Source organism: Anthonomus grandis, chromosome 22, assembly GCF_022605725.1.
Source record: "Anthonomus grandis grandis chromosome 22, icAntGran1.3, whole genome shotgun sequence".
Lineage (NCBI taxonomy): Eukaryota > Metazoa > Arthropoda > Insecta > Coleoptera > Curculionidae > Anthonomus > Anthonomus grandis.
The window spans coordinates 19,981,196-20,005,178 of record NC_065567.1 but is presented as its reverse complement, the minus strand read 5'-3'; the positions used below and the strand labels follow the sequence as shown (position 1 = coordinate 20,005,178).

At 32.2% G+C, this 23,983-nt stretch overlaps 1 protein-coding gene across 5 annotated transcripts in view; it reads left to right on the top strand.

The window, feature by feature from the left end:
- LOC126748430 (agrin-like) overlaps window positions 1-23,983 on the top strand; it is a 434,242-nt gene that overhangs the window by 325,931 nt on the left and 84,328 nt on the right. For all 5 annotated transcript variants that reach the window (XM_050457677.1, XM_050457675.1, XM_050457676.1 and 2 more), the window contains 3 exons: window positions 1,848-2,081; window positions 12,699-13,028; window positions 22,325-22,477. In XM_050457677.1, the coding sequence (XP_050313634.1) occupies window positions 1,848-2,081; window positions 12,699-13,028; window positions 22,325-22,477 (717 nt within the window). The remainder of the gene's footprint in view (window positions 1-1,847; window positions 2,082-12,698; window positions 13,029-22,324; window positions 22,478-23,983) is intronic.

The following is a 23,983-nucleotide window of genomic DNA, read 5'->3' as shown; positions in this document are numbered from 1 at the left end:
TCAATGCATTATCGTTTTGTATCATCATTGTGCTCAATTCTGTAGACAAAATCAAATCTCTCTGCAATGCAACTTTATTCATCGGTTTCGATCTTGATCATCTACCATATTCTCTATTCGAACATACAATGAGGTATATTATAGTCCCTACACAATAATATACAACCATCATGACCCTTCTTTATAGCATCAACAGTTAAACAATATCGTTGGTATTTATTTGATGGAGAACGGGGAGGTAGATAAACAGCTGCTACTGTTAATACACTAGAGCCAGTACCAAATCTTGACAAATAACTTTACCACTAAACTAGTTTTTAGTACTATCAGCACACCTCCACCCCGTGATGCACTGGTTAAATTTGGATTCGTGTTCTAGCGATAAATGCTGTAATCAAATAATTCTATTTCATTATCATCTATGTTTTAGTCAGGATAATAATAGGGTAACGGTTAGCAAAAACATTTGTGTAAAAAGCGGTTAACTTTCTTCAGAGTTTCCGAAAATTTTGGTAAAAATTTCCATGATTCTGGGATTCGCATGTAATTGATATTTGCGTTTTTTCGAACAGCAATACAAGGAAATCGATTCTGGTATCTAATGACTTAAAGTTCACCGTTTCCTTTTCCTGCTAAATAATGGGTTTGAACTGCCTTTTATTTTCCTCTTTTTTTAGTTATTAAATCAAAGTAAATAAATAAGTTTTTTCCCTTGAGTTTGAAGCCCTTTCTCAAAAATTAAAGAACCTATAGTCAATTTTGATGCCCGGTTTTTGTTTTTGTTAGGTTTGTCTACTCTAGAGGCCGCCTCTTCTATGTGAGGTGGGTTATCAGACAATACGTGGCTTCTTAAAGGTCACCTCTCTCTAAAAAATTAAATAACATCACATTATTACCTCGTTTGGGGCTCTTGTAACTCCCATAGAATATACGTTTCACCTGGCTGGTGTTATTTGTTATGCGTTTAGATGTTACTTTTTTTAAGTGTTTTTAATTTTCAACCTATGATCATTTCATTCAGTTCATTTCATGAACATACTTCTTTTAAGCAGTACGTTCTTAAAGCATTTCTTATAGTCTTGCTAAAAATTTTTGAGAACTCTTTAATTCCATATTATAAGTCTCCGACACATTCAATCTAGAGCATGGTATTTTGTGAAAAAATCTGGCACAGTTATCGCAAGCCACATAATCGTTTATTTAAATTTAATTTTTGCATTCAATGCCGATATCCGACCTTTGTAAACAGTTAAAATATTTAAAAAAGCTCGCAAAATCAGGCACATCAACAATTGAGCTAATTAAGTATAATACAAGAACATGTTTTTAAGATAAAAGACACATTTATACTCAATTTAATTAAACTTTTCCAGCTTTAATAATAAAAACATGTGTTGTTATTTTGAGGTTTTATTGATCTTTTAATATAATAATATTTTTGAATACACAAAGACATCGATTCTGCAGATTGTGTATAATTGTCATCCTATATGAAAGATCTTGTAAGTTTCTTAATACCACTAAAGTAATAGATGTCGTATGTCTTTATACTGAACAGCCAAAATCCTTATGTGTGAAAGGAACGCTTGCCATAATTTACTTTTATAGGTATCATTTAAATATACGATATGCAGGTGCAGTATTTATTTATTGAGCTATTCTAGGTACCCTTTAAAAATTAATGATTTATTCACTTATTGCACAAAAAATATTACTAATAAATAACCGAATTACATTCAAACATAGTTGACATTAAAGATGGTTAAATTAACCATATACAGGTGCAAATAAAATAGTCTGGAAAGCTTTAGAGGAACTAGTGTTGACACGTCAAACAATAATTTTAGATTTATGCGAGAACGTAGAGTGTAAATATGGGGCCCGTTGCGAAGCGGGGGAATGTGTGTGCCCAACGAATTGCGATGGTTCCGGCGATGAGTCTGTTTGTGCATCAAACATCATGACATATCCAAACGAATGTGAAATGCAAAAAGCGATGTGCCAAGACTTGCCTGGTTATGCCGGCCCTTTGACTGTTATTTTCTATGGTGATTGTAGGGAAAGGTTTCCTACAGCTAGCAGTAAGTATTTTACTATAATTGTTATTTAAACATAGACTTTTTAGGGGTGAAAAAGTGTACCTTTTTAATATAGGGCGTAAAGTAAATTTCAGTTCATTTCAAAATCATGGTAGTCCCGTTGAATAGCTAGAATTCATGCAGAAGTCAAGGGTTCCAATCTCTCCCATAGCCAAACTTTTTTAATTTACTTAATTTCAAAAATTTTTTTATTCATAAAAGAATCTGGCATATATTTAACGTTGAATTTAAAAATTATCAGTTACATAAAATTTAATTTTATCGTAAAAAAAAGTTACACACGAGTCTTACCAAACATCATTAAAAAACACGCTTATATATTTTACTTGGATCGTAATTTAAGAAAACACAAGACTGGTCTTACTCTAAATATTTGCTTGCCAGTACTCCTGACGTATCCAATTTTTATGCAAATAGTCCCGGGTTCAATTCCGACCAATGATGTATTTTTATTTTTTTCTACAATGTCTGGTTAAAATTGGGGTTAAAGAGAAATTTGGATATCAGAAAAAATTAAAAGATCAAACGAACTTACCTGGAAGTGAAGTTCGATCTTAATTATATGTAGGCCTCGTCGAAGTAAATAAGATCACTGGTAGTACTCCCTGTTCCTGCTCCGAACCACACATTTCCAAGCTAAGCAAAAAAAATAAAAAATTTTGTTGCTCTCCGCTCCCGTCCCCGAATATCCCATAACCAAGTCTCATTTCTTCAAAGCTTTATTGTTGCACTCGGGAATACTTGGGCTGGGGGGGACTTATTTACTTCGACGAGGCCTACATATAATTAAGATCGAACTTCACTTCCAGGTAAGTTCGTTTGATCTTTTAATTATATTTGGCCTCGTCTTCAGTAAATAAGATCACTGGTAGATGTTTAAAGAAATCGGCAACAATAAATTGATACACCATAATACTAAAAGAATTATAACCTTTTATTTCTAACAAAAAATAATAAAAAAGAAATTAACCGTTGTCGGGTGCAGATAAAATTATACGTATAATATGATGTACCTAATAATACAAAATAACACCTTAACCTTATAAAATAACCACGTAAAATAGAACCTTAACCCATTTTAAATGGATAATACAATAACTACTGACTGCTTAAAATAGTTGTTGTGAAATTATTTTCTACTCTTAATGGTCAATTATAAAAATTAGCAAACGTTTTAGACCTCTCTGTCCACCTTGCCGATAGCCTGATTACATCCATACTTACACCTTTTCGAGCGCTTCCCGATGTCGTAGCGTGTCTAGTACTATGCGCCTTAAATAAAGAAGTATCTAAGCCACTCTTGTCGAGCATACTCTTGATCCATCTACTTATGAATTGTGTAGTGGCATTTCGATAGGGTTTTTTAAATGCCATAAAAAGATTTCTGATTGAAGAGTTTCGTAAGTTATGAGTTTGTTCTAAATAAAACTTAATAGTTGAGGCTACGCATACTCTGGGATCCTCTGGAAAAAATGGTAATACTCAAACGGGGTTGGGTTCTGTTTGGACCCGAAGTTTTCACCCGCTTAGGAATTTTAATATTGATCATATTACTTGATTCAATAATATTTTCGATCTCAATATTCGCCAAGGTTTGCACCCTCTGGCCCATCGCTAGGGCAAGCTTTTGTGTTAAAACTTCTAAGTCAATACTGTCGTTTGAGAGAGTTCTAATAAAATTTAGAACGATTGCAGGCAATAATTTTTTGAAGAACTCGTAAAATTAACTGAAAGGACGGAAATGCATAAAAATAAAAATCTTTCCAGTTCAAAGTAAAGGCATCAACTTCCCACGTTCCTGGATCTCTTCTCCACCAGACAAATTTATTACATTTCTTATTAATTCTTGACGCAAATAAGTCGACCTCGAGAATTGGGAAAAACATTTTTGTTTTTTCAAAGGCGAAATAATTTATTTCCCATTCAGTTTCTATGTCAAGTTTTCTAGACTCCTCGTCCGCCTCATGATTCTCCTTAGATTTAATGTAAGAAGCAAAAATAATTATATTACGGGCCTCGCACCAACGCCAAATTTCCCGGGCATTGAGCTTTGGATGCTTTACACTACCCATTCGAATAATATATCCTATGGCGGTAGTATTAACAATACGGCATAAAATATTGCAGTTCTTAAGGTTGGTTGCAAAGCATTTAAGTCCGAAAAAAGCTGATAAAAGTTCTAGGAAGTTAATATGAATTCTCTTTCTTGCAAGTTCCAAAGTCCATGATATCTTTTACCACCACAAGATATTCCCCACCCGGTCAGGAATGCATCTGAAAAAATTTCGATACAAAACTCAAGAGGTTTTATTGATTTTTCTGCTTTTTTAACCTTAGATAGCCACTATTAAAAATCCATAGATAATCTTGGTGAAAGTAACATCTTTGCACCAAAATTTCCCATTGAATTTTCAAGGGCTAAAAAATTTTTCACGTTCGAAGGATTTGGTGTAAAGCCAACCATAAGAAACTGCAGGACACGCAGATGTTAAGGTGCCTATAAATCGAGCAAAATCCCCTATTTTACACGATTTACGTAAGACAAATTTTTAAGTCCAATAATTTTTTCCCTCTTTTCTGCCGGAAGAGAGACAGACATTTTTACAGAATCATACACAAACCCCAAATATTTACATGTCTGTGATGAAATCATAATACTTTAGTCTTATTATAAAACTTAACGATTCTAAAAATGTAACTGTTTTTCGCAAATTTTCATGGTATTCTGCGCGTGTTTTTCCTATCAGCAATATGTCGTCAAGAAATATTATTGATAACCAACCCCTATAACCTTAAGGTACCTACCAACTAAGGTTTTTTAAGGTTTCATTAATTTTGTAAAAGGAAAAGGAGTGCAGTTTAAACCAAAAGGAAGACAGTTATATTCATAGACTTGATTCTCAAGTTCAAATCTTAAAAATTTTTTATGTGAATTATGGATAGGTATAAGAGTATAGGCATCCTTTGAATCTAAAGTTACCAAAAAATCATTTCCACTGATAAGCCTTATTACGGTATATTATGGTCTTCAATTTTAAAATGCTTGGCCCCAACGTATCTATTTAGAGATTTTAGATTTAAAATTAACCTAAAAGAGCCGTTTGATTTTTGGGTTAAAAAGATATTTGATAAAAATTTTGGCCTTTGCAGGGATTTACCCTGCTTAATGCACCCATCTCCAGAAATTGATCAACTGATCTTTAATTTCACTTTTCGACCACTTGGGGGCTCGGGGAGCTATAACTTGATTAGGTATTTTGATAAATGGTATCTTAAACCCTTTAATACATTCTAAAATAAATTCAGTCACCAGTAATTTCAGTCCATTTACTATAAAATTGTTTTAGTCTGCCTGCCGTCTTACTAACCTCTGTCACTAACGATGGTATACCGCCCTGTCCTACCTTGGTGACGGGCCCGATCTTCTGTACTGCGGTCCTGATTCATTTGATTCCTGAAAGGTGCATTCCTCGAGAAACTGGGAATCCGACTTTGATATTGCTGTCGTCTGCCTTGACCTCTCCCTTGTACTCGCACTTCTCGAGGCAGACTCCTGGAGTTTAAATATTTTGTGTTTGCTACACCCTTTTTGATAATGTTAATTTCTGTAATGTTGATAGTTCTAGCTGACTTTTCCAATTGTCTGGATGTCTCTACTCGTTATCTAGTTCCGTACCAAAAAACCATTCATCTGATGGAGAGGAAATCAATGTATCCTTTATATTTTTGTCTAACTGGTAAGAAACTAGTTGTTTTCGAGAATTGGTTTCCATATTCAAAACATCCGTTAATAAGCGATCTGCATCACAAAAGGGTTGTAAATATTCCTTACTTCCCTCCCCTTCCTTTTCAACTAACATCTTTGTTATGACTTCTCCAACAGCTAAAATACTCGCAGCTATCTAAGTTTGCAGATCGACTAATCGAGAGTCTCGGCATAAGACTGACTCTGAAGATGCTTTTAAAATAACTTCATTTAACTTGGGTACCAATAAACGAGGTATATTTTCCGGAAGCCGGTATTTAGAAATTAAACTTTTTCGTTCTTCCTGTTCAATTCCATTATCAATTATACTTGACCATGTCTCTGCCATCTCCCTATGTAATGGAGGCCAAAATTTGTTTGTATTATTCGGCACATTAGAACCAAAAAGGGATTGACCCGAAACCTTGCTAGAAACTGATTCTGTGATTTGTTCCGGTTCAACTGCAGCAAAGATATTACCTTATAAACAAACAGGCCCAAAAAAGTGTACTTTCTATATTTATATAAATATATAAATTAAAAAAGATTGAGGCACAAATGTAGCTCGTAGCATGTACATCTAACTTTCAGTTAGATCACTGTATTCACCAAACAGTGTGATTTGTTAAAACTGTGTTCACCAAACAGATAAACCATGTGCTGTGCTAACCCAGTTGCCTAAATTAAATGTAGCTCGTAGCATGTACATCTAACTTTCAGTTAGATCACTGTATTCACCAAACAGTGTGATTTGTTAAAACTGTGTTCACCAAACAGATTAACCATGTGCTGTGCTAACCCAGTTGCCTAAATTAAATGTAGCTCGTAGCATGTAAATCTAACTTTCAGTTAGATCACTGTATTCACCAAACAGTGTGTTTTGTTAAAACTGTGTTCACCAAACAGATAAACCATGTGCTGTGCTAACCCAGTTGCCTAAATTAAATGTAGCTCGTAGCATGTACATCTAACTTTCAGTTAGATCACTGTATTCACCAAACAGTGTGATTTGTTAAAACTGTGTTCACCAAACAGATTAACCATGTGCTGTGCTAACCCAGTTGTCTAAATTAAATGTAGCTCGCAGCATGTACATCTAACTTTCAGTTAGATACTGTATTCACCAAATAGTGTGATTTGTTAAAACTGTGTTCACCAAACAGTTTGATAATTTTATCCGCTGTGTTCACCCAACATGCAGAATTGATTATACCCATGTGCATAAAAAAAATGACGTCAACCCACAGGTCATATTGCCAACTATACATTATTATCTAATACTATTATTACTGTGTTCACCAAACAGTTTATTTAATCCAGAGGTCTTCACCAAACCTCAAAAATAAATAAATAAACAAACTTTCCTTTCTAGTTTCCGGTATGTATATATCTAACATCAATGATGTACTTAACATGTTTTTATTAAGCAGCCAAATGTATTTAAAAACAAAAGAACTAATTGCTGCATAAGACATAATACAATCTTATTCACAGTCGAGTCGGTTAGGAAATTAAAATAAACAAATGCAAACACCATCAAAAAATAATATTTCAATGTCACCCATGTGAAGCAAGATAAAGTCCTAGTCGCTATAAAATTCGGCCCAAATAAATGTTTATTACTTACTGCTCCCAACTGTAGTATCATTTTCCTCATTTGATTCGAGGTCACTTGTGGATTTTGTAACCTCATTTGAACTAACACTAACACTCTCACTGGAACTCGAAAGCCGCCTTATCTTACGATACCGATGACGCGGCACAATTTGACTTCTTGATCTCCTGCGAGAACGCGATGACCGCGGTGATTCCCGCGCACGGCGATAATTCAAGCTCCTGGTATCACTGACACCTTGGGTGGATTCTGCTAACTTTTCAAATTTTCGTAATTGTTTTCGCATTACGCGCACTTCCTCTCGTAAAGAGGTTCTCGAATCTCTCGTATGCACTTCATGATGCTTAGGCATATTAGATACTTAGAAGTTAAAAATAACAAAAATAAAAAACGTAGAATAAGCAATTTTCATCACCAACGATTAACGTTTATACGGTTCGGCACACAAACAAAGAATGAGACTTGGTTATGGGATATTCGGGGACGGGAGCGGAGAGCAACAAAATTTTTTATTTTTTTTGCTTAGCTTGGAAATGTGTGGTTCGGAGCAGGAACAGGGAGTACTACCAGTGATCTTATTTACTGAAGACGAGGCCAAATATAATTGTCTGTAAAATCCCTTGCGAAAATTCCCATTCATAAAAATGTGTTTTACACCCTTGTTATATAATTAACTATTTATAAACTAATAAGTCCGTTGCCTCTCCGCTAACTATTAAAGCACTCGGTATATTCAGAAAATATAACAGTTATACTACACATGTTATATAAAACGATTTTCCTAATTTTTTAACGAAAATATGCAATAAACATCCTACTGTTATTATTAACATCATAACTCATATTTAGAATTTACAGCTCTTCAGTTGTTTGCTGGTTACTTATACATATTACCGGAATAAATCATATTCTTAAAATGATATATTATCCTAAGACTTTCCTGCTTATATGGGTTTTATTTATTACCACTGATTGAAGTTATTTTATAACTATATTAAGACCCAGTTTGGTCACTCTTGAGACTGTACCTGGTGCCCCTAATACTATTGGAATTATAAATGTTTTGATTTTCCACATTCTATTTATTTCGATAGGACGAGACATGTTTTGTTATAGAAGTCTTTAACATATATATCGGGGTTATTTGTTGATTACTTGGGTCGGTTCATTTTTATATGTAGCACTCACCACACAACTTTGTCATGTCTATTGATATATTTTTGTTTTGTCAGGTAAGGGCAAACTGATATAATGTGAGAAATTATTTCTTCGTATTCTCTACATATTCTGCATTTAAGGTCGATATTTTCGCCACAGATATTTTTGGAGAAGTATTTCGTATTCAAAGCTTGGACTTAGGTCAATTAGGTTTTCTGTCTTTTCCTTTAACGTTGATCAAGTCAGCTGCTTAAAAGTGTTTTTTTTCTGAAACTTCTAAGCTATTAAGCACTTGCAAGAGATCCTGTCGATGAATCAATCAGTTTACGATTTTAGTTGTTTTTTTATTTTTTTTTTTATGTATTATATTACGCTTTGGATCTGTGGCTGTTATTATAATAATATGTATGTCTAGTTCTTCTTGAATATTCTGCCATTTTACCCTATCAAAATATTTCTTAATAGCATGTTGTCGTGTTGATTTTAAGAAAATTACGAATTTATCAGGTGCTGTCTCTAGGTAGGTAAGGGTAAAAGTGTCTGGTTTTTATGTTTTGATTTTATTTTATTAATTCTCTAATTAATCATTCGAAAACTCTAAACCAGAACAGAAATGGTAAACTAGGCTCTAGAATTATTAAGGTGTGTGTTTTAAATCAGCCCTTCTTATTTTCTATGTTCCTTGGTTAATTTCTCCTTTGTTTCTTGATAATCTATACCATCTCCTTTTTTTACCCCCAAGTATTTATATATGGAATTTTTCTAAGCTGTTGAAAATCATTTAGATACAACTTTTGCACACTTTTTTAGTTCAAATTTCCTATTTGTGCCATCACTAAATATCTAATTGTAACTATTTGTTCCTCAAGGTTCGTATCGCTCTTACCTATCAGTTTTAGATCATCAATGTAGAGTAAGTGATTCAGCTTAATATTATTCATGATGTACCTCACTTTTGTTTTATTTAGTTCAGCTGATAGTTATAACTCTATCAGAACGATATATGCAGAACCGAAGTGTGGAAAATTTCTATTTTCATCTTAATATCTGGTATATATTTCCGATACTTGCGTTTTAACACGAAGTGTGGTGTTTCATTTGAGCATCAAGTTTTTACAGATCATTATTATCTTCTTATGTGTTCCTATTAATTAGGAACTACTATCCTATTATTATTAGACTTTAAAGGATCCACGAGTGAACAGGCTATCAAACGCTATAATTTATCCAGGAGAGTGTTAACTAATATTTTAATTTTCGACAGTTTTTTAAGATATGCTTTAATAATATGAGCTGGTTTTCGCATCCCTTAGAAAACAAGATGAGTTTTCTTGTTTCTGTCTATGATGACGACGTCAAATCTATTGTGGTCAACTGTCCTATAAGTAATCCTAGTATAGCACCATTTAGGCTATTTTTAAAACTGCGTATTTATAGCATGGCCGACAGATTTGAAGAATACAATTTCTGAAAGACACTTATTGGTGAATAGTTTTAGCAGCTTGATTGTGGTGACCTAAATAGACTTTGTCTGCAAGTTGTCGTAAAACTGCAATGATAAAATAGTTGAACTCACCCACTGTATTGCATTTTCTGTATCTATATTTGACTTTAAGTTGAAGGCAGTGTTTCTCGTAATTTCGTATTCTTATTACTATGTCATGATACTATGCCATAAAGAAACCCTCGGTCTCTGGGCAAAGGTAACTAGCACTAAGCCATGCTAACGAAGACGGTTTGTTAACATTATCCAGCTGTAGAGTCCAGCTTGCAAACTTACTTTGTAGAGCTTACTCCATCGGTGCAGCTTGTTTTTGTTAGGCTCAGCCTATGTTGAATTCGAGATCTTTGTATTGCAGATTTAGAGGTGTATGCTCTTGGTGTTCCTGGGCTGCCAAAAATAAAACAAATTTTCCAGGCAATTAAAGTAATGTCCTCTTGGTAACTTCATTGAACTCCGACTGCCTGGAAAAATTGCAAATTACAAACAGTAATTTTTCCAGACAGGTAAAGTCTGGACACCAAATTGTTGTAGACTAATTACTTCTTTGTCAACATCTTTTGCGTAAAATTCCTAAAGCGTTTGATTTGTGAAAACTGGAGAAATTACGTGGTGGTGCGAGGCCTCTAGCCAAGTACAAAACGTTTTTAGTTTTGTATCTGTTACCCAAACTCATTAAAATTGTACTAAAAAGTCAGCTTGCCATACGCTATTGATACTAAAATCAGGACGGCAATTAGGTGTTACTTTTGAAAATAGTTGATATAGGGACATGTTTGATTTGGTATATTTAAAAAATATATATATTTTTTAATTATACCATTCTCTGGAAATTCTCTCCAAATGCCCATTAGATAATATACCACCTCTCCTACTTTAGGAGATATCTTGTATTTTAGTACTTTCATTAGCTAGTTATGAGGGATAGAATCGAGGTCCTTGCGATAATAAATGTAGAACAACCTTTTTGTTCTTGTTCTAGAATATTGTTGGTTTTTTATTATTATTATTTTAAATAACCTTATTTGAATAAATATAATATTCAAATAAAAAATCCTTACCGGACTAATACCACAGTGCTTATTTGATTTAAAATCTATATTTTAATATTTTTGACGTATATGTCTATATTGCTGTTAAAATTTTATATTTTAGATTTACGAATGCTATTTATTTTACAATTTTGTGTTTCTTTTTTTATTTACATGAATTTTTGGCAGCTTAGGATCTTTTGTTTGTTTTTTTTTACTGCGGAAAATTAATTTTTATGCATTCTATTGTTTTTTTTTCTTTTAGTTTTTAATTTGTATATTTTTTTATTTTGTGTGTATTTTTTTGTTGTCTATAGCTTCATTTTATAGGTCTACCTTTATCAATTTTTAATTTTTTTGTGTTGTTTAAAAAAAACTATTTATTTTTTTTAAATGTTACTAGTGCCAGTCATTCTCTGTTTCGTAATTTCTCATCATGGGTATGTTTTGTAGAGCCCTGATGATGCAAGATGAAATAATATTGCGAAACGTTGGCTAACTGATAAGTGGCTTTTATTGAAATTTCCGATCTCTTAACCCACAAAAACATAACATCTATGAAGACAGTTGTATCACTAAAATAAAAATTATAAAAAAAAAATAAAGATATGTTGTTGTTTAAACCTAATTAATTGTATTGTATTGAATTGCGAAATTTTTTAGTACAAAATTTTTCAGCAAATAAAAGATTATATATATAAATTTTTATTTATTTATATTATTAAAATCTATAATTAAATTGATGAAACATACCTAATTAAAAGTCTGGTAAAACAATGGGTCAAAAATTGATGAAAACTTAATTTAACATTTCTCTTTTACTCTTTATTTAAATATTCCTTTTTATTATATAAAAATCATTATATTAAAAAAGATTGGGAACATGTCGGCATCCACTGTTTTTGGCAAAGTAAATTTATGAGAAAGATGTAAAATCGTTGAATATACCAAGCGGTTTCAAAGTTAAAATGAGGCAATGTACTTAACTGATATGTACGATAGGCTTTAGTAGAGGTAAAGGGCATTGCAGATAATTATTAATGCTTGTATACTTCGCAGAAAAATTACTAAAAAGTTACAATGGATAATAAGATACTAAAGATATGAAACATTTTAATTTTTAGACAATTAGTGACCTCGTAAACATCCACACTTTTTTGCAGAGATTTAAAATAAGCTGGAATATTTAGTCTTTTTTCGTTAATAGAGCCACCTTAATTAAATAAAATATGAAGAAATATTGTTTATTTTAAAATGCCTTATAAATGCAAAATGTAGTAAATATTTATTAACTAGATAAAATAAATAGAGCACCCAAGTAAATCAATTAGGGATTCGTCTATTTGGTTAGCTTATAAACTGTTATAGTATGATAAGTTTTAATCTATGATAATAGAGTGATTCATTTTAAGTTGGTAGCATTAAGATTAGCGCTGAAATACTCTGTACTGCTAAAGCTAATCGAACCAAAGTGCATTTCACTTGGTTATGCATAATCCGCTTAGTTTAGCTAACTTCACGCTATTAATTTGTAATGGTGCTCCTGTAGCTACGCTTGGCTCATTGACGAATGGTTCGTCGACATCAGAGGTGGTCACCGTGCATACCGACAACACTATTTCCAACATAAGTGGGATTGCTAAAGAGGCGTGCAAAGACATTCACTGCGATTTTGACGCCACTTGCGAGCTGGGTCCCGACAACTTTCCACGGTGCACATGCAAATTTGACTGCGCTAGTGCCTCGTTAGCGTATCCAGCGTCTAATAAGCCAGTCTGCGCTTCTGACTTAAGAATTTACTCTTCTATATGCGCGATGAAAATGGAGGCGTGTCAAAGGCAGGAAGAGTTGCGACTGAGGCCACTAGAGCTTTGCCAAGGTTTGATTAACTGAACACTCTACGCTTCTATCTATTAATTTAGTCGCTTTGCCTTCCGATAAAGTTACGCTCGAAATCTAAAAGCTTCGGGGGCCAAAGCAGTCTTCACTTGATGGTGGTTTGCCGCGTTTTAGGACACTTTACACGTTTAATTAGACCTTATTATTTTCTAATCTAATCATATGAAATTATTAACGGCCTAATTCGTTTTTAATTAATTAAGTGCTTTAGTTTCGTTACTTCTTTTACATATAAAATTAAAACTTACATGTTTTTTAGTTAGAACTTTGAGTTTCACTTAACTGCAGACTAAACACGTTAACCGCCGATATTTCTCGACCTTAACGTAATATGACATATCAAAATATGGGATGCTCTGGTACCTCACAGTACCAGTATGGTATCTGAGTGGGAGCGACGGAAAATCGAAATATATACTTATATAGGATCGGAACATTCGCATCTGACTTAGAGTCATTTGTGATAATGCTATTAAAAATAGGATCACAACTAGGTCTTTATTAATTTTTAGTTGTTTACATTCCTTTCCTACTGGGGTTATCTAATAATATATTAATTGTAAATTCATTTCTGTCTGGTTTACAACTCTTGTCTTAATGGATTTCTTAGCTATTCATACCTTTCATATGGTCTTTACTGAATTGAGCTAGTTCCTCTAATGTGATGTTCCTCATATGACGCATAATTTCATTACAGGGAATTTTTTTTAAGAAATTTTTTAATTCAGTAGTAAAGTTGTGCTTCGTTTTTGCCTCACAGCAACTATACAGGCTGGTCCAGATAATAACCAAAAAAGTTAAGTTTTTTTTTAAAGAATTTTATTTTATTTTTTTATTTTTTGGACACATCGATTTCTATGGTCACCCGTGCGTTCTTTAAATTAGAAAATGTCTATAAAGGGCTCAAATATAAACTGTGACGTCAACATTTATGTTTTTATATAGAACACCTTGTATATCATGACGTTTCACAAATCTATGATATATTCTGAATATTTTTTGTGTTGCAAACCATATGCCTGAAGTCAGTAATTTGTCAAATAGGTATGATGTAACAGACTAAGGAAACATATGAAATTAAAACATTAAAATTTACTCTAGATTCATCGCAACTAATATTTAATTTGTTGTCCATTTAACTCAATGTATCCTTTGCAATAAGAATTTTGGTTACAGGGTGTCTTAAGTAGAAACTATGATGCCAACATTAATTTTTTATGTAATTTCTTAGAAAGTAACTAGACCTTATTATTTTTGGACAGTTTCCAATTTTAGAACCTACTTGATAACGGTTTGTCATGCATTTATGAGTATAATTATTATCAAGTTGTCATAATTTTTTAATAAAACGCATTTATCTGAGAAAAAATTAATTGAAATAAGAGCACTTCCATATTACATATGATTTCAACAACCTCCTCACTCTGCCATCGTTTTTCGACAATTTCTTGGTGCAACTTTTCCTAACAGATGCATTACACGAAGAGGATCAATTGAGTGGCCATCAAGATCACCGGATATAATCCCATTAGATTTTTTCGTATGGGGCTATTTAAAGTCTATGTCAAAGTTTATGTGAATAGACCACAATAATGTTGATGATATAAAGCAAAGAATTCAACAAGAAATCGATCCACAAGTGATTGAAAATGTGCGATTGGAAGTTATTTACCGTCTTCAAAAATGCATTAACGTAAATGGACAATAAATTGAACATCAGTAGCAATAAATATTGTATGAATTTATTTCGTTTTTTTTATGTCGGATGTTTCATTGGTCTTTTACGTATGCTTTACAAAAGTATTTCGAATATATTGTACAATTGTAAAATGTCATGACGTACAGGGTGTTTCATTTAAAAAAATTAATGTTGACACTATAGTTTCTTTTGAAGTACTTGAAGTACCTTGTGTAGAACATTTTTATTGCAAAAAAAAATGAGTAACAAATTTGTTCCTTTTATCGTGAATGTACTGTATACATAAATGACTTTACTTAAAAAAGTGTTTTTTTTTGCTACAAACGTTTAAAAACTATGAAGGAAAAATTTCATAGTTTTTAAAAAAGCGCGGAAAGCATTTTTTATATGTAAAAAACGATAAAAAACATCAAAAAACTTTTTTTGTGTGTGAAGAGAGGTTGGATAGGGTTGGATTTACACTAATACCTCACTGTGATAAATCCGAAGCCCATTATTAACTCTCGATATCTTGAGCTAAACTAAATCTAAAGGAAAACCATAAGTACAGAGAAGACATATTGTAAACCCAACCCAACCTCCACACACAAATCAATCTCCTCCTTTCAAATCCTGTAAAAAAAATTATTTTTTTTTCGATATTTTTGGATGTTTATTATACAGTGCGTATCAGCCAAATAAACTAAATTCTATAATAAAAAAATGAGAATATTCTCGAAAAAACGCTCACACACGTCGAAAGGTATTTAAACTTACGTATTTTTTTCAACAAAAAAAATATACAGGGTGTGTTTTGCAGCAGTGACCATCAACAACTTTTTTTGTTTAAATACTACATGCTATATATTACTCAATTTTTGGTTTCTTCAAAATATTCTACACACACTCTACACTACTATTCTCAAAATATACTTTTTTATTATCAAAACTGAAATAGGAAATAAGTATTAAGTGTGTTGTAACGAATTTTTGCAATAAATCGAAAAACCATTAATATTTCCGAAACAAATGAACATTTTTGTACGACATTATACATGGAATGTTCTGAAGAATCCAAAAAATTAGTAATATATAGGGTGTCGTATTTAAAATAACAAAGTTGATATTGGCCACTGCTATATGACATACCATGAGCATTTTCTCGAAAATGTCCCTATTAATTTATTATGGTTCCTGACTCATAAAATAAAAAGGTATTTAGCCGTTAACGAGAAACTAATGAAAATTTGCTGATTGATGCTTGAAAGCTATGTCTCAAATTTCATAGAAATATTTTAAGCAGTGTAAAAGCTATAAGTAAAAAAAGTTTTTTAATAATGTTAGCACCCTGTATCTCGCTTAAAATGTCTTGTTTAGTATCTGGATCACCCTGTATCATCTTATGAAAAAGTAAAAATACATGGCGAATTGGAAATCTTATTTTATAGACCAAAATATAAAAATCATAAAGAAGAGCACTTTTAGGTTAGAATACATAAAAAGTTCTCTAATCCCAAAACTTTTGTAGTTATTCAAGCTGTAAGACATTTTCCAAGGCTATATTGAAGTCTAACTGCGTCATGTTTATAACTCAAACTGGCCTAGTAGGCCGCGTGTACCATATTTGTGTCAAAGAAATTTGTTATTCTTTTATTACATTAGTTCTGCTCTAAAAAAATGCTAGATGTTCTCCAATACCTTCTGACGGATGTCAATTTAAAATTTCTACCCCAAATGGGAAAATCCAATGGCATGAAATCCGGTGATCGGGCTGGCCATTTTGTGGGTCTCACCTAGCAATCCACTTAAAACTTTCCACTTTAAGCTTTAAATAAAAAACCAAGTATTTTAAAATAAAGACATTATTATTATCGGTTATTTATATAAAATAGATCTTTATTAGCCACTCTTAATCTAGTTTTTATTACCTTAAAAAAAGTGTATTCTCTAAAATGACAGTTGGTGTATTTAGTATTATTTGCGGTTGAATACATGAACATAATCGCCTGATTTTGTCTTCTAGTGCAGAACATTTGGAACTCAAATATTATCCTGGATGACACTACAAAGGAATTCTTTATTCTTCTAAACATACAAGAATCCTAAAAAACGTTTCTCTGCTTTTTCAATCATTTCCATACTTAATGATCCTATAGGTATCAGGTATTTGATACGTATTTCTAATCAGGATGTTCTTAATCTTAAAATTCTTACTTCTCCGCGTTACAAAACCCAAAGAATGATAAGCTTTATTAACAATTTAATTATAATGAAAATAAATTTTGTTTTAGCTTGAAATGTTACTCCCAAATCTTAGTTGGTATAAGTGACCACTTAAATAATAAGAGACATTTGATTGCTTTAAACCACTGGACAATTTTTTAACTTTATAGTATATTCCCTAACAGATATTGTTTTAAATAGTTTAAAATCGTGAGCATACATTAAACTTGCAGACACACTCAGGTAAGTTATCAATAAAAAGTACACAAAGTAAAGGGCCAAGTTTACTACCCTGAGGGACTTCTGAAGTTGAGATATATTTATTTGACAAACAATTACGAATCTTAACCACGTTAATTCTCGCTGGTAAATAAGAATTAAATTAAAAGCTTTTTTGAAAAACCAAAATTAACCAATTTAGGAAAAATTACAGTGGCGATTCCTGATTGAATTGGTTGAAAGGTTAAGGAAGCCTTTGAATTTTTTAGATTTTTCATGAATTTAAAGTAGTTTTTTTAATGTTTATGTATGATTTAAATTTCCAAATTAACTTTTTAAGTATTCAAGTTATTTTAAATTTCTCCTGATGTTTTTAGTAACATTACCGTTTAAAAAAATTATATTTTTTTGGGGAAGGTCTAACGTAATAGAAGAGCCGCCACTGAAAAACTATATCTAAATACATGCGTAATTTTAACTCAGTTAAAGCCTCGAACTTTAAAAAAATACTATTCGAGTCGGTTAACCATAATTTGCTTTTCAAAATTCAATTTCGCTCGATTAATTTATGTGCATAATAGCCAATCCCTTTTTCTATTTACCTTTTTGATTATAAGCTACACGTAACACACGTAATTGGAACAGCATTTTAAATTATATTAAATTATTAGTGTTTTTGCTAAATTGCGACATTAATTTCCGTATTAATTATTATTTTGTTAGTATGATCAAACATTTTTTAAAAGTAAGTAAAATGTTAGGGCCATATTAATAGATAAGGATATACAAGGTGTATCAAGTTGAGTCATTTATTTTAACTGCTTGTAGGACTCGTCTAAAGGAGTTAATTTAAAAAAAACCATCTATATAAAAGTTGTATGATAAAAAAAAAGTAAAACATGAATGTTAATAAATATAATAGCTTTTATTGTTGTTTATTTACTGCTTTAAGCATTTGTCAGAATTTGTTTTATTTTATACTTTTTTAGAACGAAACTTTGGTTAGATTAATTTGTATCAGTCTTTTAATAGTGCGTCTTTCTGATCAACCTGAAATGTTACAAATTAAGGAATATATTTTAGCAATGGTCGAGGACGACCCCATAATAAGCATTAGAGCCATATCAGCTCAAGTTGAAGTTTCTTATAATAAGGTGTGAAAGACAATACGACAGAAACAGTATTTTTTCGATCATTATGAACGGATATAAGGTCTACAACCTTCTTAGTCAATTTATAGGGCTTTTTGCAAGCCTTACTGACTTGCCTAGATTTTTTGAGCACTTATTCTAGAGTTGTCCCACTTTTAACATAACAACCTAAATTACTTATCGGCACTTGGGTTGCCTTATGGAAACCTTTTATTTCAGGTTCTCGGATTATTCAACAAATGCTATCCAGGCATTTGACGTACTTCTATAGTTGGTCACTGTTCAGACCTTTGCGTTTATCTTGTTTCAGGCTTTTTAGAAACTTACTTAGAGATTACTTTTAGGCACTTAAAGGAACTTAATATAAGTATCTCAATAAACCTAAATTCCTGAAAGAAATCTTCTTAAGTGACGCAAAAAAATGGTTTGTGCCTGAAATATGGATTTATGAGCTGGGGCTACGTATCTTACAACACAAAAACTATTGAAGATAGAAATGTGAAATAAACAGTTCCCTAATAATGGAAGAGTGCCCTATAAATGTTGTTTAAAGTAGAAAGTGCTCCAGGTAAAACTTTCTACGTTACCCAGATCCCAAGTCTAAGCAAGAATTTCTTTAGTCCTATTAATGGACGACAATCGACAGAATGTGGAATTTATCACGTTTGGACGTCAAAACAATGCAACTATTTTTCAAACAGGATAAAAAATAGACACTGGCATCGCATTATTTCGTTAACTTTTCCAGCTTTACAGTCCATGCAACATGTTTTCACTATAAGTCAAATATCTCAAAAACTGCTAAGCATAAAATTATGAAATGAACAGTTTTATTATCAGAAAAGAGTATCCTATAAATGTTGTTTAAGGTCCAAAGCGATTTAGGCAAAACTTTCAATGTTATTCAGGTCCAAAGTCTAGAATTTATTTTATATGTTGAGTATAAGAGTCTAAAAATGTTATTTTTTCTACGCTTTCTACTGTAATTGGTCACTTATTCCAGACCTTTACGTTAATTAGTCACTTGTTCAAGGCTTTTTAGGAACATAGTTAGATCTTCAGGCACTTAAAATAGTTTAAGATCCCGGACTAAGTGTCTCACTAATCCAAATTCTTGAAAGTAGCCTTCAAGTGATGCAAAAAATAGTTTAAGTGTCTACACACTTAAGTGTCTTATATCTAAAGAACTGCTGAAGATAAAAATATGAAAACAACACTTTTCTAATAATAAAAGAGTGCCCTATAAATGCTGCTCAAGGTACAATGCGATCCAGGTAAAGCTTTCAAAGTTAATCAAAGGTTTTCACTAAAAGCGAAATATCTCAAATACTACTAATACTTAAAAATATATAAACCAATAGTTTAATAATGAGAAAAGAGTAACCAATTAGAGCTTCTCAAAGTGTAAAGCAATCTAGGCAAAACTTTGAAAGTCAGTTAGGATGAAACTCCAAGCAAGAACTTATTCTGTATATTGAGTATTAGAGTCTAAGAACGTATTTTTCTGAGTTTCTGCTGCAAGATTTCCAGGCATTTTTTTAGTTAGGTATTTAAAAGCAATTTTTAACGAAAATTAGTTAGTCACTTGTCCAGGTTTTTAGGCATTTATTTTTTTTACGCCCTGGACTTGCATTCTTAACTTCAATCAGTCACTTATTCCAGGAATTTGAATTACTTATTAGTTACTTACACGTACTTAAGTTAACTTATCCAAATCTTTTAATTAATTAAATATTCATTCTAAGTTCTTGGATTTATTAACAAATTTCTTCCAGACATTTGAGCTATTTCTGTAAGTAGTAACTTATTTTAGGCTTTTTAGGAACTTACTTAGAGGTTACTTTCAGGCACTAAATAATTTATCTATCAAAATCAAAATTACAATTTTAAGTCAATTAGATTACTTTAAAGTATAAACTTAGAGTAACTTAATATCCTGGACTAAGTGTCTCACTATCCTAAAAACGAAGCCCTCAAAAAATGGCTTAAGTGCCTAAAAGAAGGTTTTATGAACTTGCACTAATTGTATTGTATCTCCAAAAGTACTGAAGATAAAAATTTGACATTAACAGCTTTCTAATAACTAAAGGGTCCCCACATTAACGCTATTAAAGAGATAAAGCGATTCAGGTAAACCTTTCCAAGTTATCCAGCTCCAAAGTCCAGGCAACAATTGTCGACTAAAAACCAAAGAATTTAAAACCTACTAAAGATAAAAATATGAAAATCTAACTCTTAACTAAGATTTCTAGGCTTTTTTTTAGGCACTTTTTAATGAAAATCAATAATGGACTTGTTTCGAAGCATTTATTTTAGTAAGTAAACAGAGCCTAGACTAAGTGCATTGTTAACTTTAATCGATTACTTTCAGTTTAGAAATTTAAATTACTAAGAAGTTTTTCTATTTTCCAGTACGTGAGTGCACTTATGGATACTTTTTAATGATTTAAATACTTATTCCAGTTCCTTAGATTAATTAAAAAATTTCTTCCAGGCATTTGAGGTCACTTCTAAGCACTTAATATCTAGAATTAAGTATCTCACTAACCTGAAAGTAGTCTTTAAGTGACGCAAAAATTGGTTTAAGTACTGAAAGAAGGACTAAGTGTCTTATATCTTAAAAACTACTGAAGATAAAAATATGAAAATAAAAGTCTTATAATAAGCAAAAAGTATCTCAAGGTATAAAGCAATCAGGCAAAACTTTTTAACTTATCCACGTCCAAATATCAAGCGATAATTTATTCTGTATAATAAGCATAAGAATCTAAAAACTGAATGTTTTCCAAAAACTTGTTTTTAACACATGAATTTTGGGCTCGAAATTAATTAGTCACTTGCGGTATTTGGCCAGTGGCTTTTAAAATTATTGGAAGATGTGCCCCTAAATATGAGACAGAATATGCGGCTCCTACATGATGAGGCTTCACCACATTTTAGACGAGAAGTTCATGAGCATCTAAAGAGTTTCTAAAAAAATGAATAGGGCACAGTAGACCCATTTCTTGGCCTCCTCGCTCCCCAGATTTAACACATTGTGATTTTTTCCTGTAAGGCTATTTGAAAGAGTCGTGGATTCGTCGAGCAAGATTGTGTGTTAATCGAACAAACAGAGACAATTTTGAAAAACTTTTGTAAAAAACGGTAACCGTTTAAAATAGTGTTCAATAATGTGAGTTAACTCTCTCATTATGCAACTACTAGATAAGTGATTTTTGGTATATTATTTTCTTATGACGAGTTCTACAAGGACTTATAATAAATGACTCGAATAATTCGAAAATACTCTATATAAGTATGTTACATGATATTTATTTTTCGTTAACCCACGTGCTACACGGCAACTTTAAAAATGTGAAAGTTGCAGCTTCGAAAAATTAAATTCGATATCTAACGTTGGCGTGCTTACGGCGAAACCTCCCAAAGGGAAAGCTAATAAGTAGTTCTCCGCATTCCTTAATTCCTTTTTCTAATGTAATCCGATTCGTTTTCGAATTGATCTCAAGTGATCGGGGATTTATCAAATAAACACATTTCGGTTAACTGCTTTGGTGAAGACTGCTGGGGTACACTAAATAAATGGCCTTGGCTTTCCTTTTCATTCACTTAAAATGGATTTTACTTAATACGGTTAAAAATCTTAAAAGGTCCCCCAGGCTTTTTAGGCTTTATAGTTCAGAAGGTTTTATGTGTATCTAATAATTTACCATCAAACTTGAAGATCTATCTAGTTTTATAGATGAAGCACTTTTTATATGCTTTACCAGTATATAGTTATAATTCAAAGAGTGATTCTCAGATAAGTCAACAGTAGATTATTGATACAACAAAGAATCATCATTTGCTGGGACACATACTTAAAGTATTAAATTTTTCAAAAACTAATTAACTCACTAAACTATTTCACGAGTTAGATTTGAATTCGCTAACCTTAACCAAAATCGAGGGTGTTTAGATCCGAATAAGGGTCTCTCTTTTTTTTTGTTACCTATAGTGTTTTAATAGGGATGGAAGTGAAGCCATGTAAGGGTGAAAAACCCGTAACCGACCCAGTTACTGGAAGGGAGTTGGACTGCGGCAACGGACCTTTTAGACAAGACTGCCCTTCTGGCACTTACTGTCACCAAACTACTCGATTTTCTCGATGCTGTCGAAAAGGTAAAGTATAAAAGATTTTTTTTCTTTTTAGCAACTTCGGTCTAATTTTACTATATCGTAAGTTACCAGAGGCGGAGAAGGCCGTGTTTTTTGTGACCTACTTTTTGGTTGAAAGAAATATATAGCAGACCGATAAATAGCATGTAAAGTTTTAATTTTCTAGCTTACTTGCAATTAAAATTAGTATCAATTACTTAAAATAACTAAATTAGTATCCTAGGAATCAGTGTAATGCGCTGGTCAGACTCAGACAAATGCGAAATTGACTGCTACCACATACAGTGACCGCCTAAAGTTCCGCATAAATTCGATAAAAATTAGAGACATGATTTTTTGAGAAAACGCTCGGACCCGTCGATTTTTATTTTAAGTTGCGCATTATTTCACATAAATTTTTGTATACAGAGTGGACCAAAAAAAAATATATGACGTCATCGGTCATTTTTTTTAATGGAATGCTATATTTTTTATTACCTTTATGAAATATAGGCGAAATTTCAAGCAAGTTTCATATAATACACCTTATCTCAAAACTCAACTGTTTCCGAAATATTTACATTTAAATAACAAGAAAACAAATAGGTACCTCTATTTACAAATTAAGGTAAAATCGAGGATAAAAAGAATGTTATAAACACTGACAATTGTTTCTATTTTTATGGTTGCACTTGTAAAGAATCTCCATTTTCATCATGTTATTATGTCATGTTAGGGATTTGCCAAGATCAGGTCCAAAAATTTCTGAAGAAACAAAATTAAACGTTCTGCTCTCCGTTGAAGAAAATCCAAACAATGCAAATTTCAGTTGATAATAATATAGCCGGAACGTCAGTAAGACGCATCTTAAAAGCAAATGAATACCACCCTTATAAAAAATTAGACTAATATACGAATTAAATGAGGACGATCCTGATCGAAGAAACCAATTTTGCGAGCAAATGATGAACATTTGCAATAAAAACCGTCAGTTTGTGTTACCAGTTTTGTTTTCGGATGAAGCAACTTTTTGTTTAAACGGTGTCGTAAATCGGCAAAATATTGTCGGTACTGGTCAGTGTCAAATCCACACTCGGCAACTGAGGCTCATACACAGTATCGTAAATCTATTAATGTTTGGGCTGGTATCGTGGAAAATAAAGTAATAGGGCCATACTTTTTCGAAGAAAACTTAACAGGACAACGCAATTTGAATTTTCTTCAAGAAGATCTTATCCCTGCTTTGGCTGCCCTATACCCAGACGAAGACGACCCTGCTGTCCCGACAGATAATTTGTGGTTTTAGCAAGACGGCGCACCGCCACATTTCTTTCGAGATGTCCGTAATTACTTGGATACAGTGTTCCCAGGACGAAGGGGGTCAATAGAATGGCCGGCCAGGTCACCAGACCTAAATCCCTGCGATTATTTTCAATAAGGGTACCTGAAAAGTAAAGTTTATATTGAGAAGCCAAACAATGTAGAAGATTTGAAAAATAGAATTAGATATGAAATTAGACGTATATCACC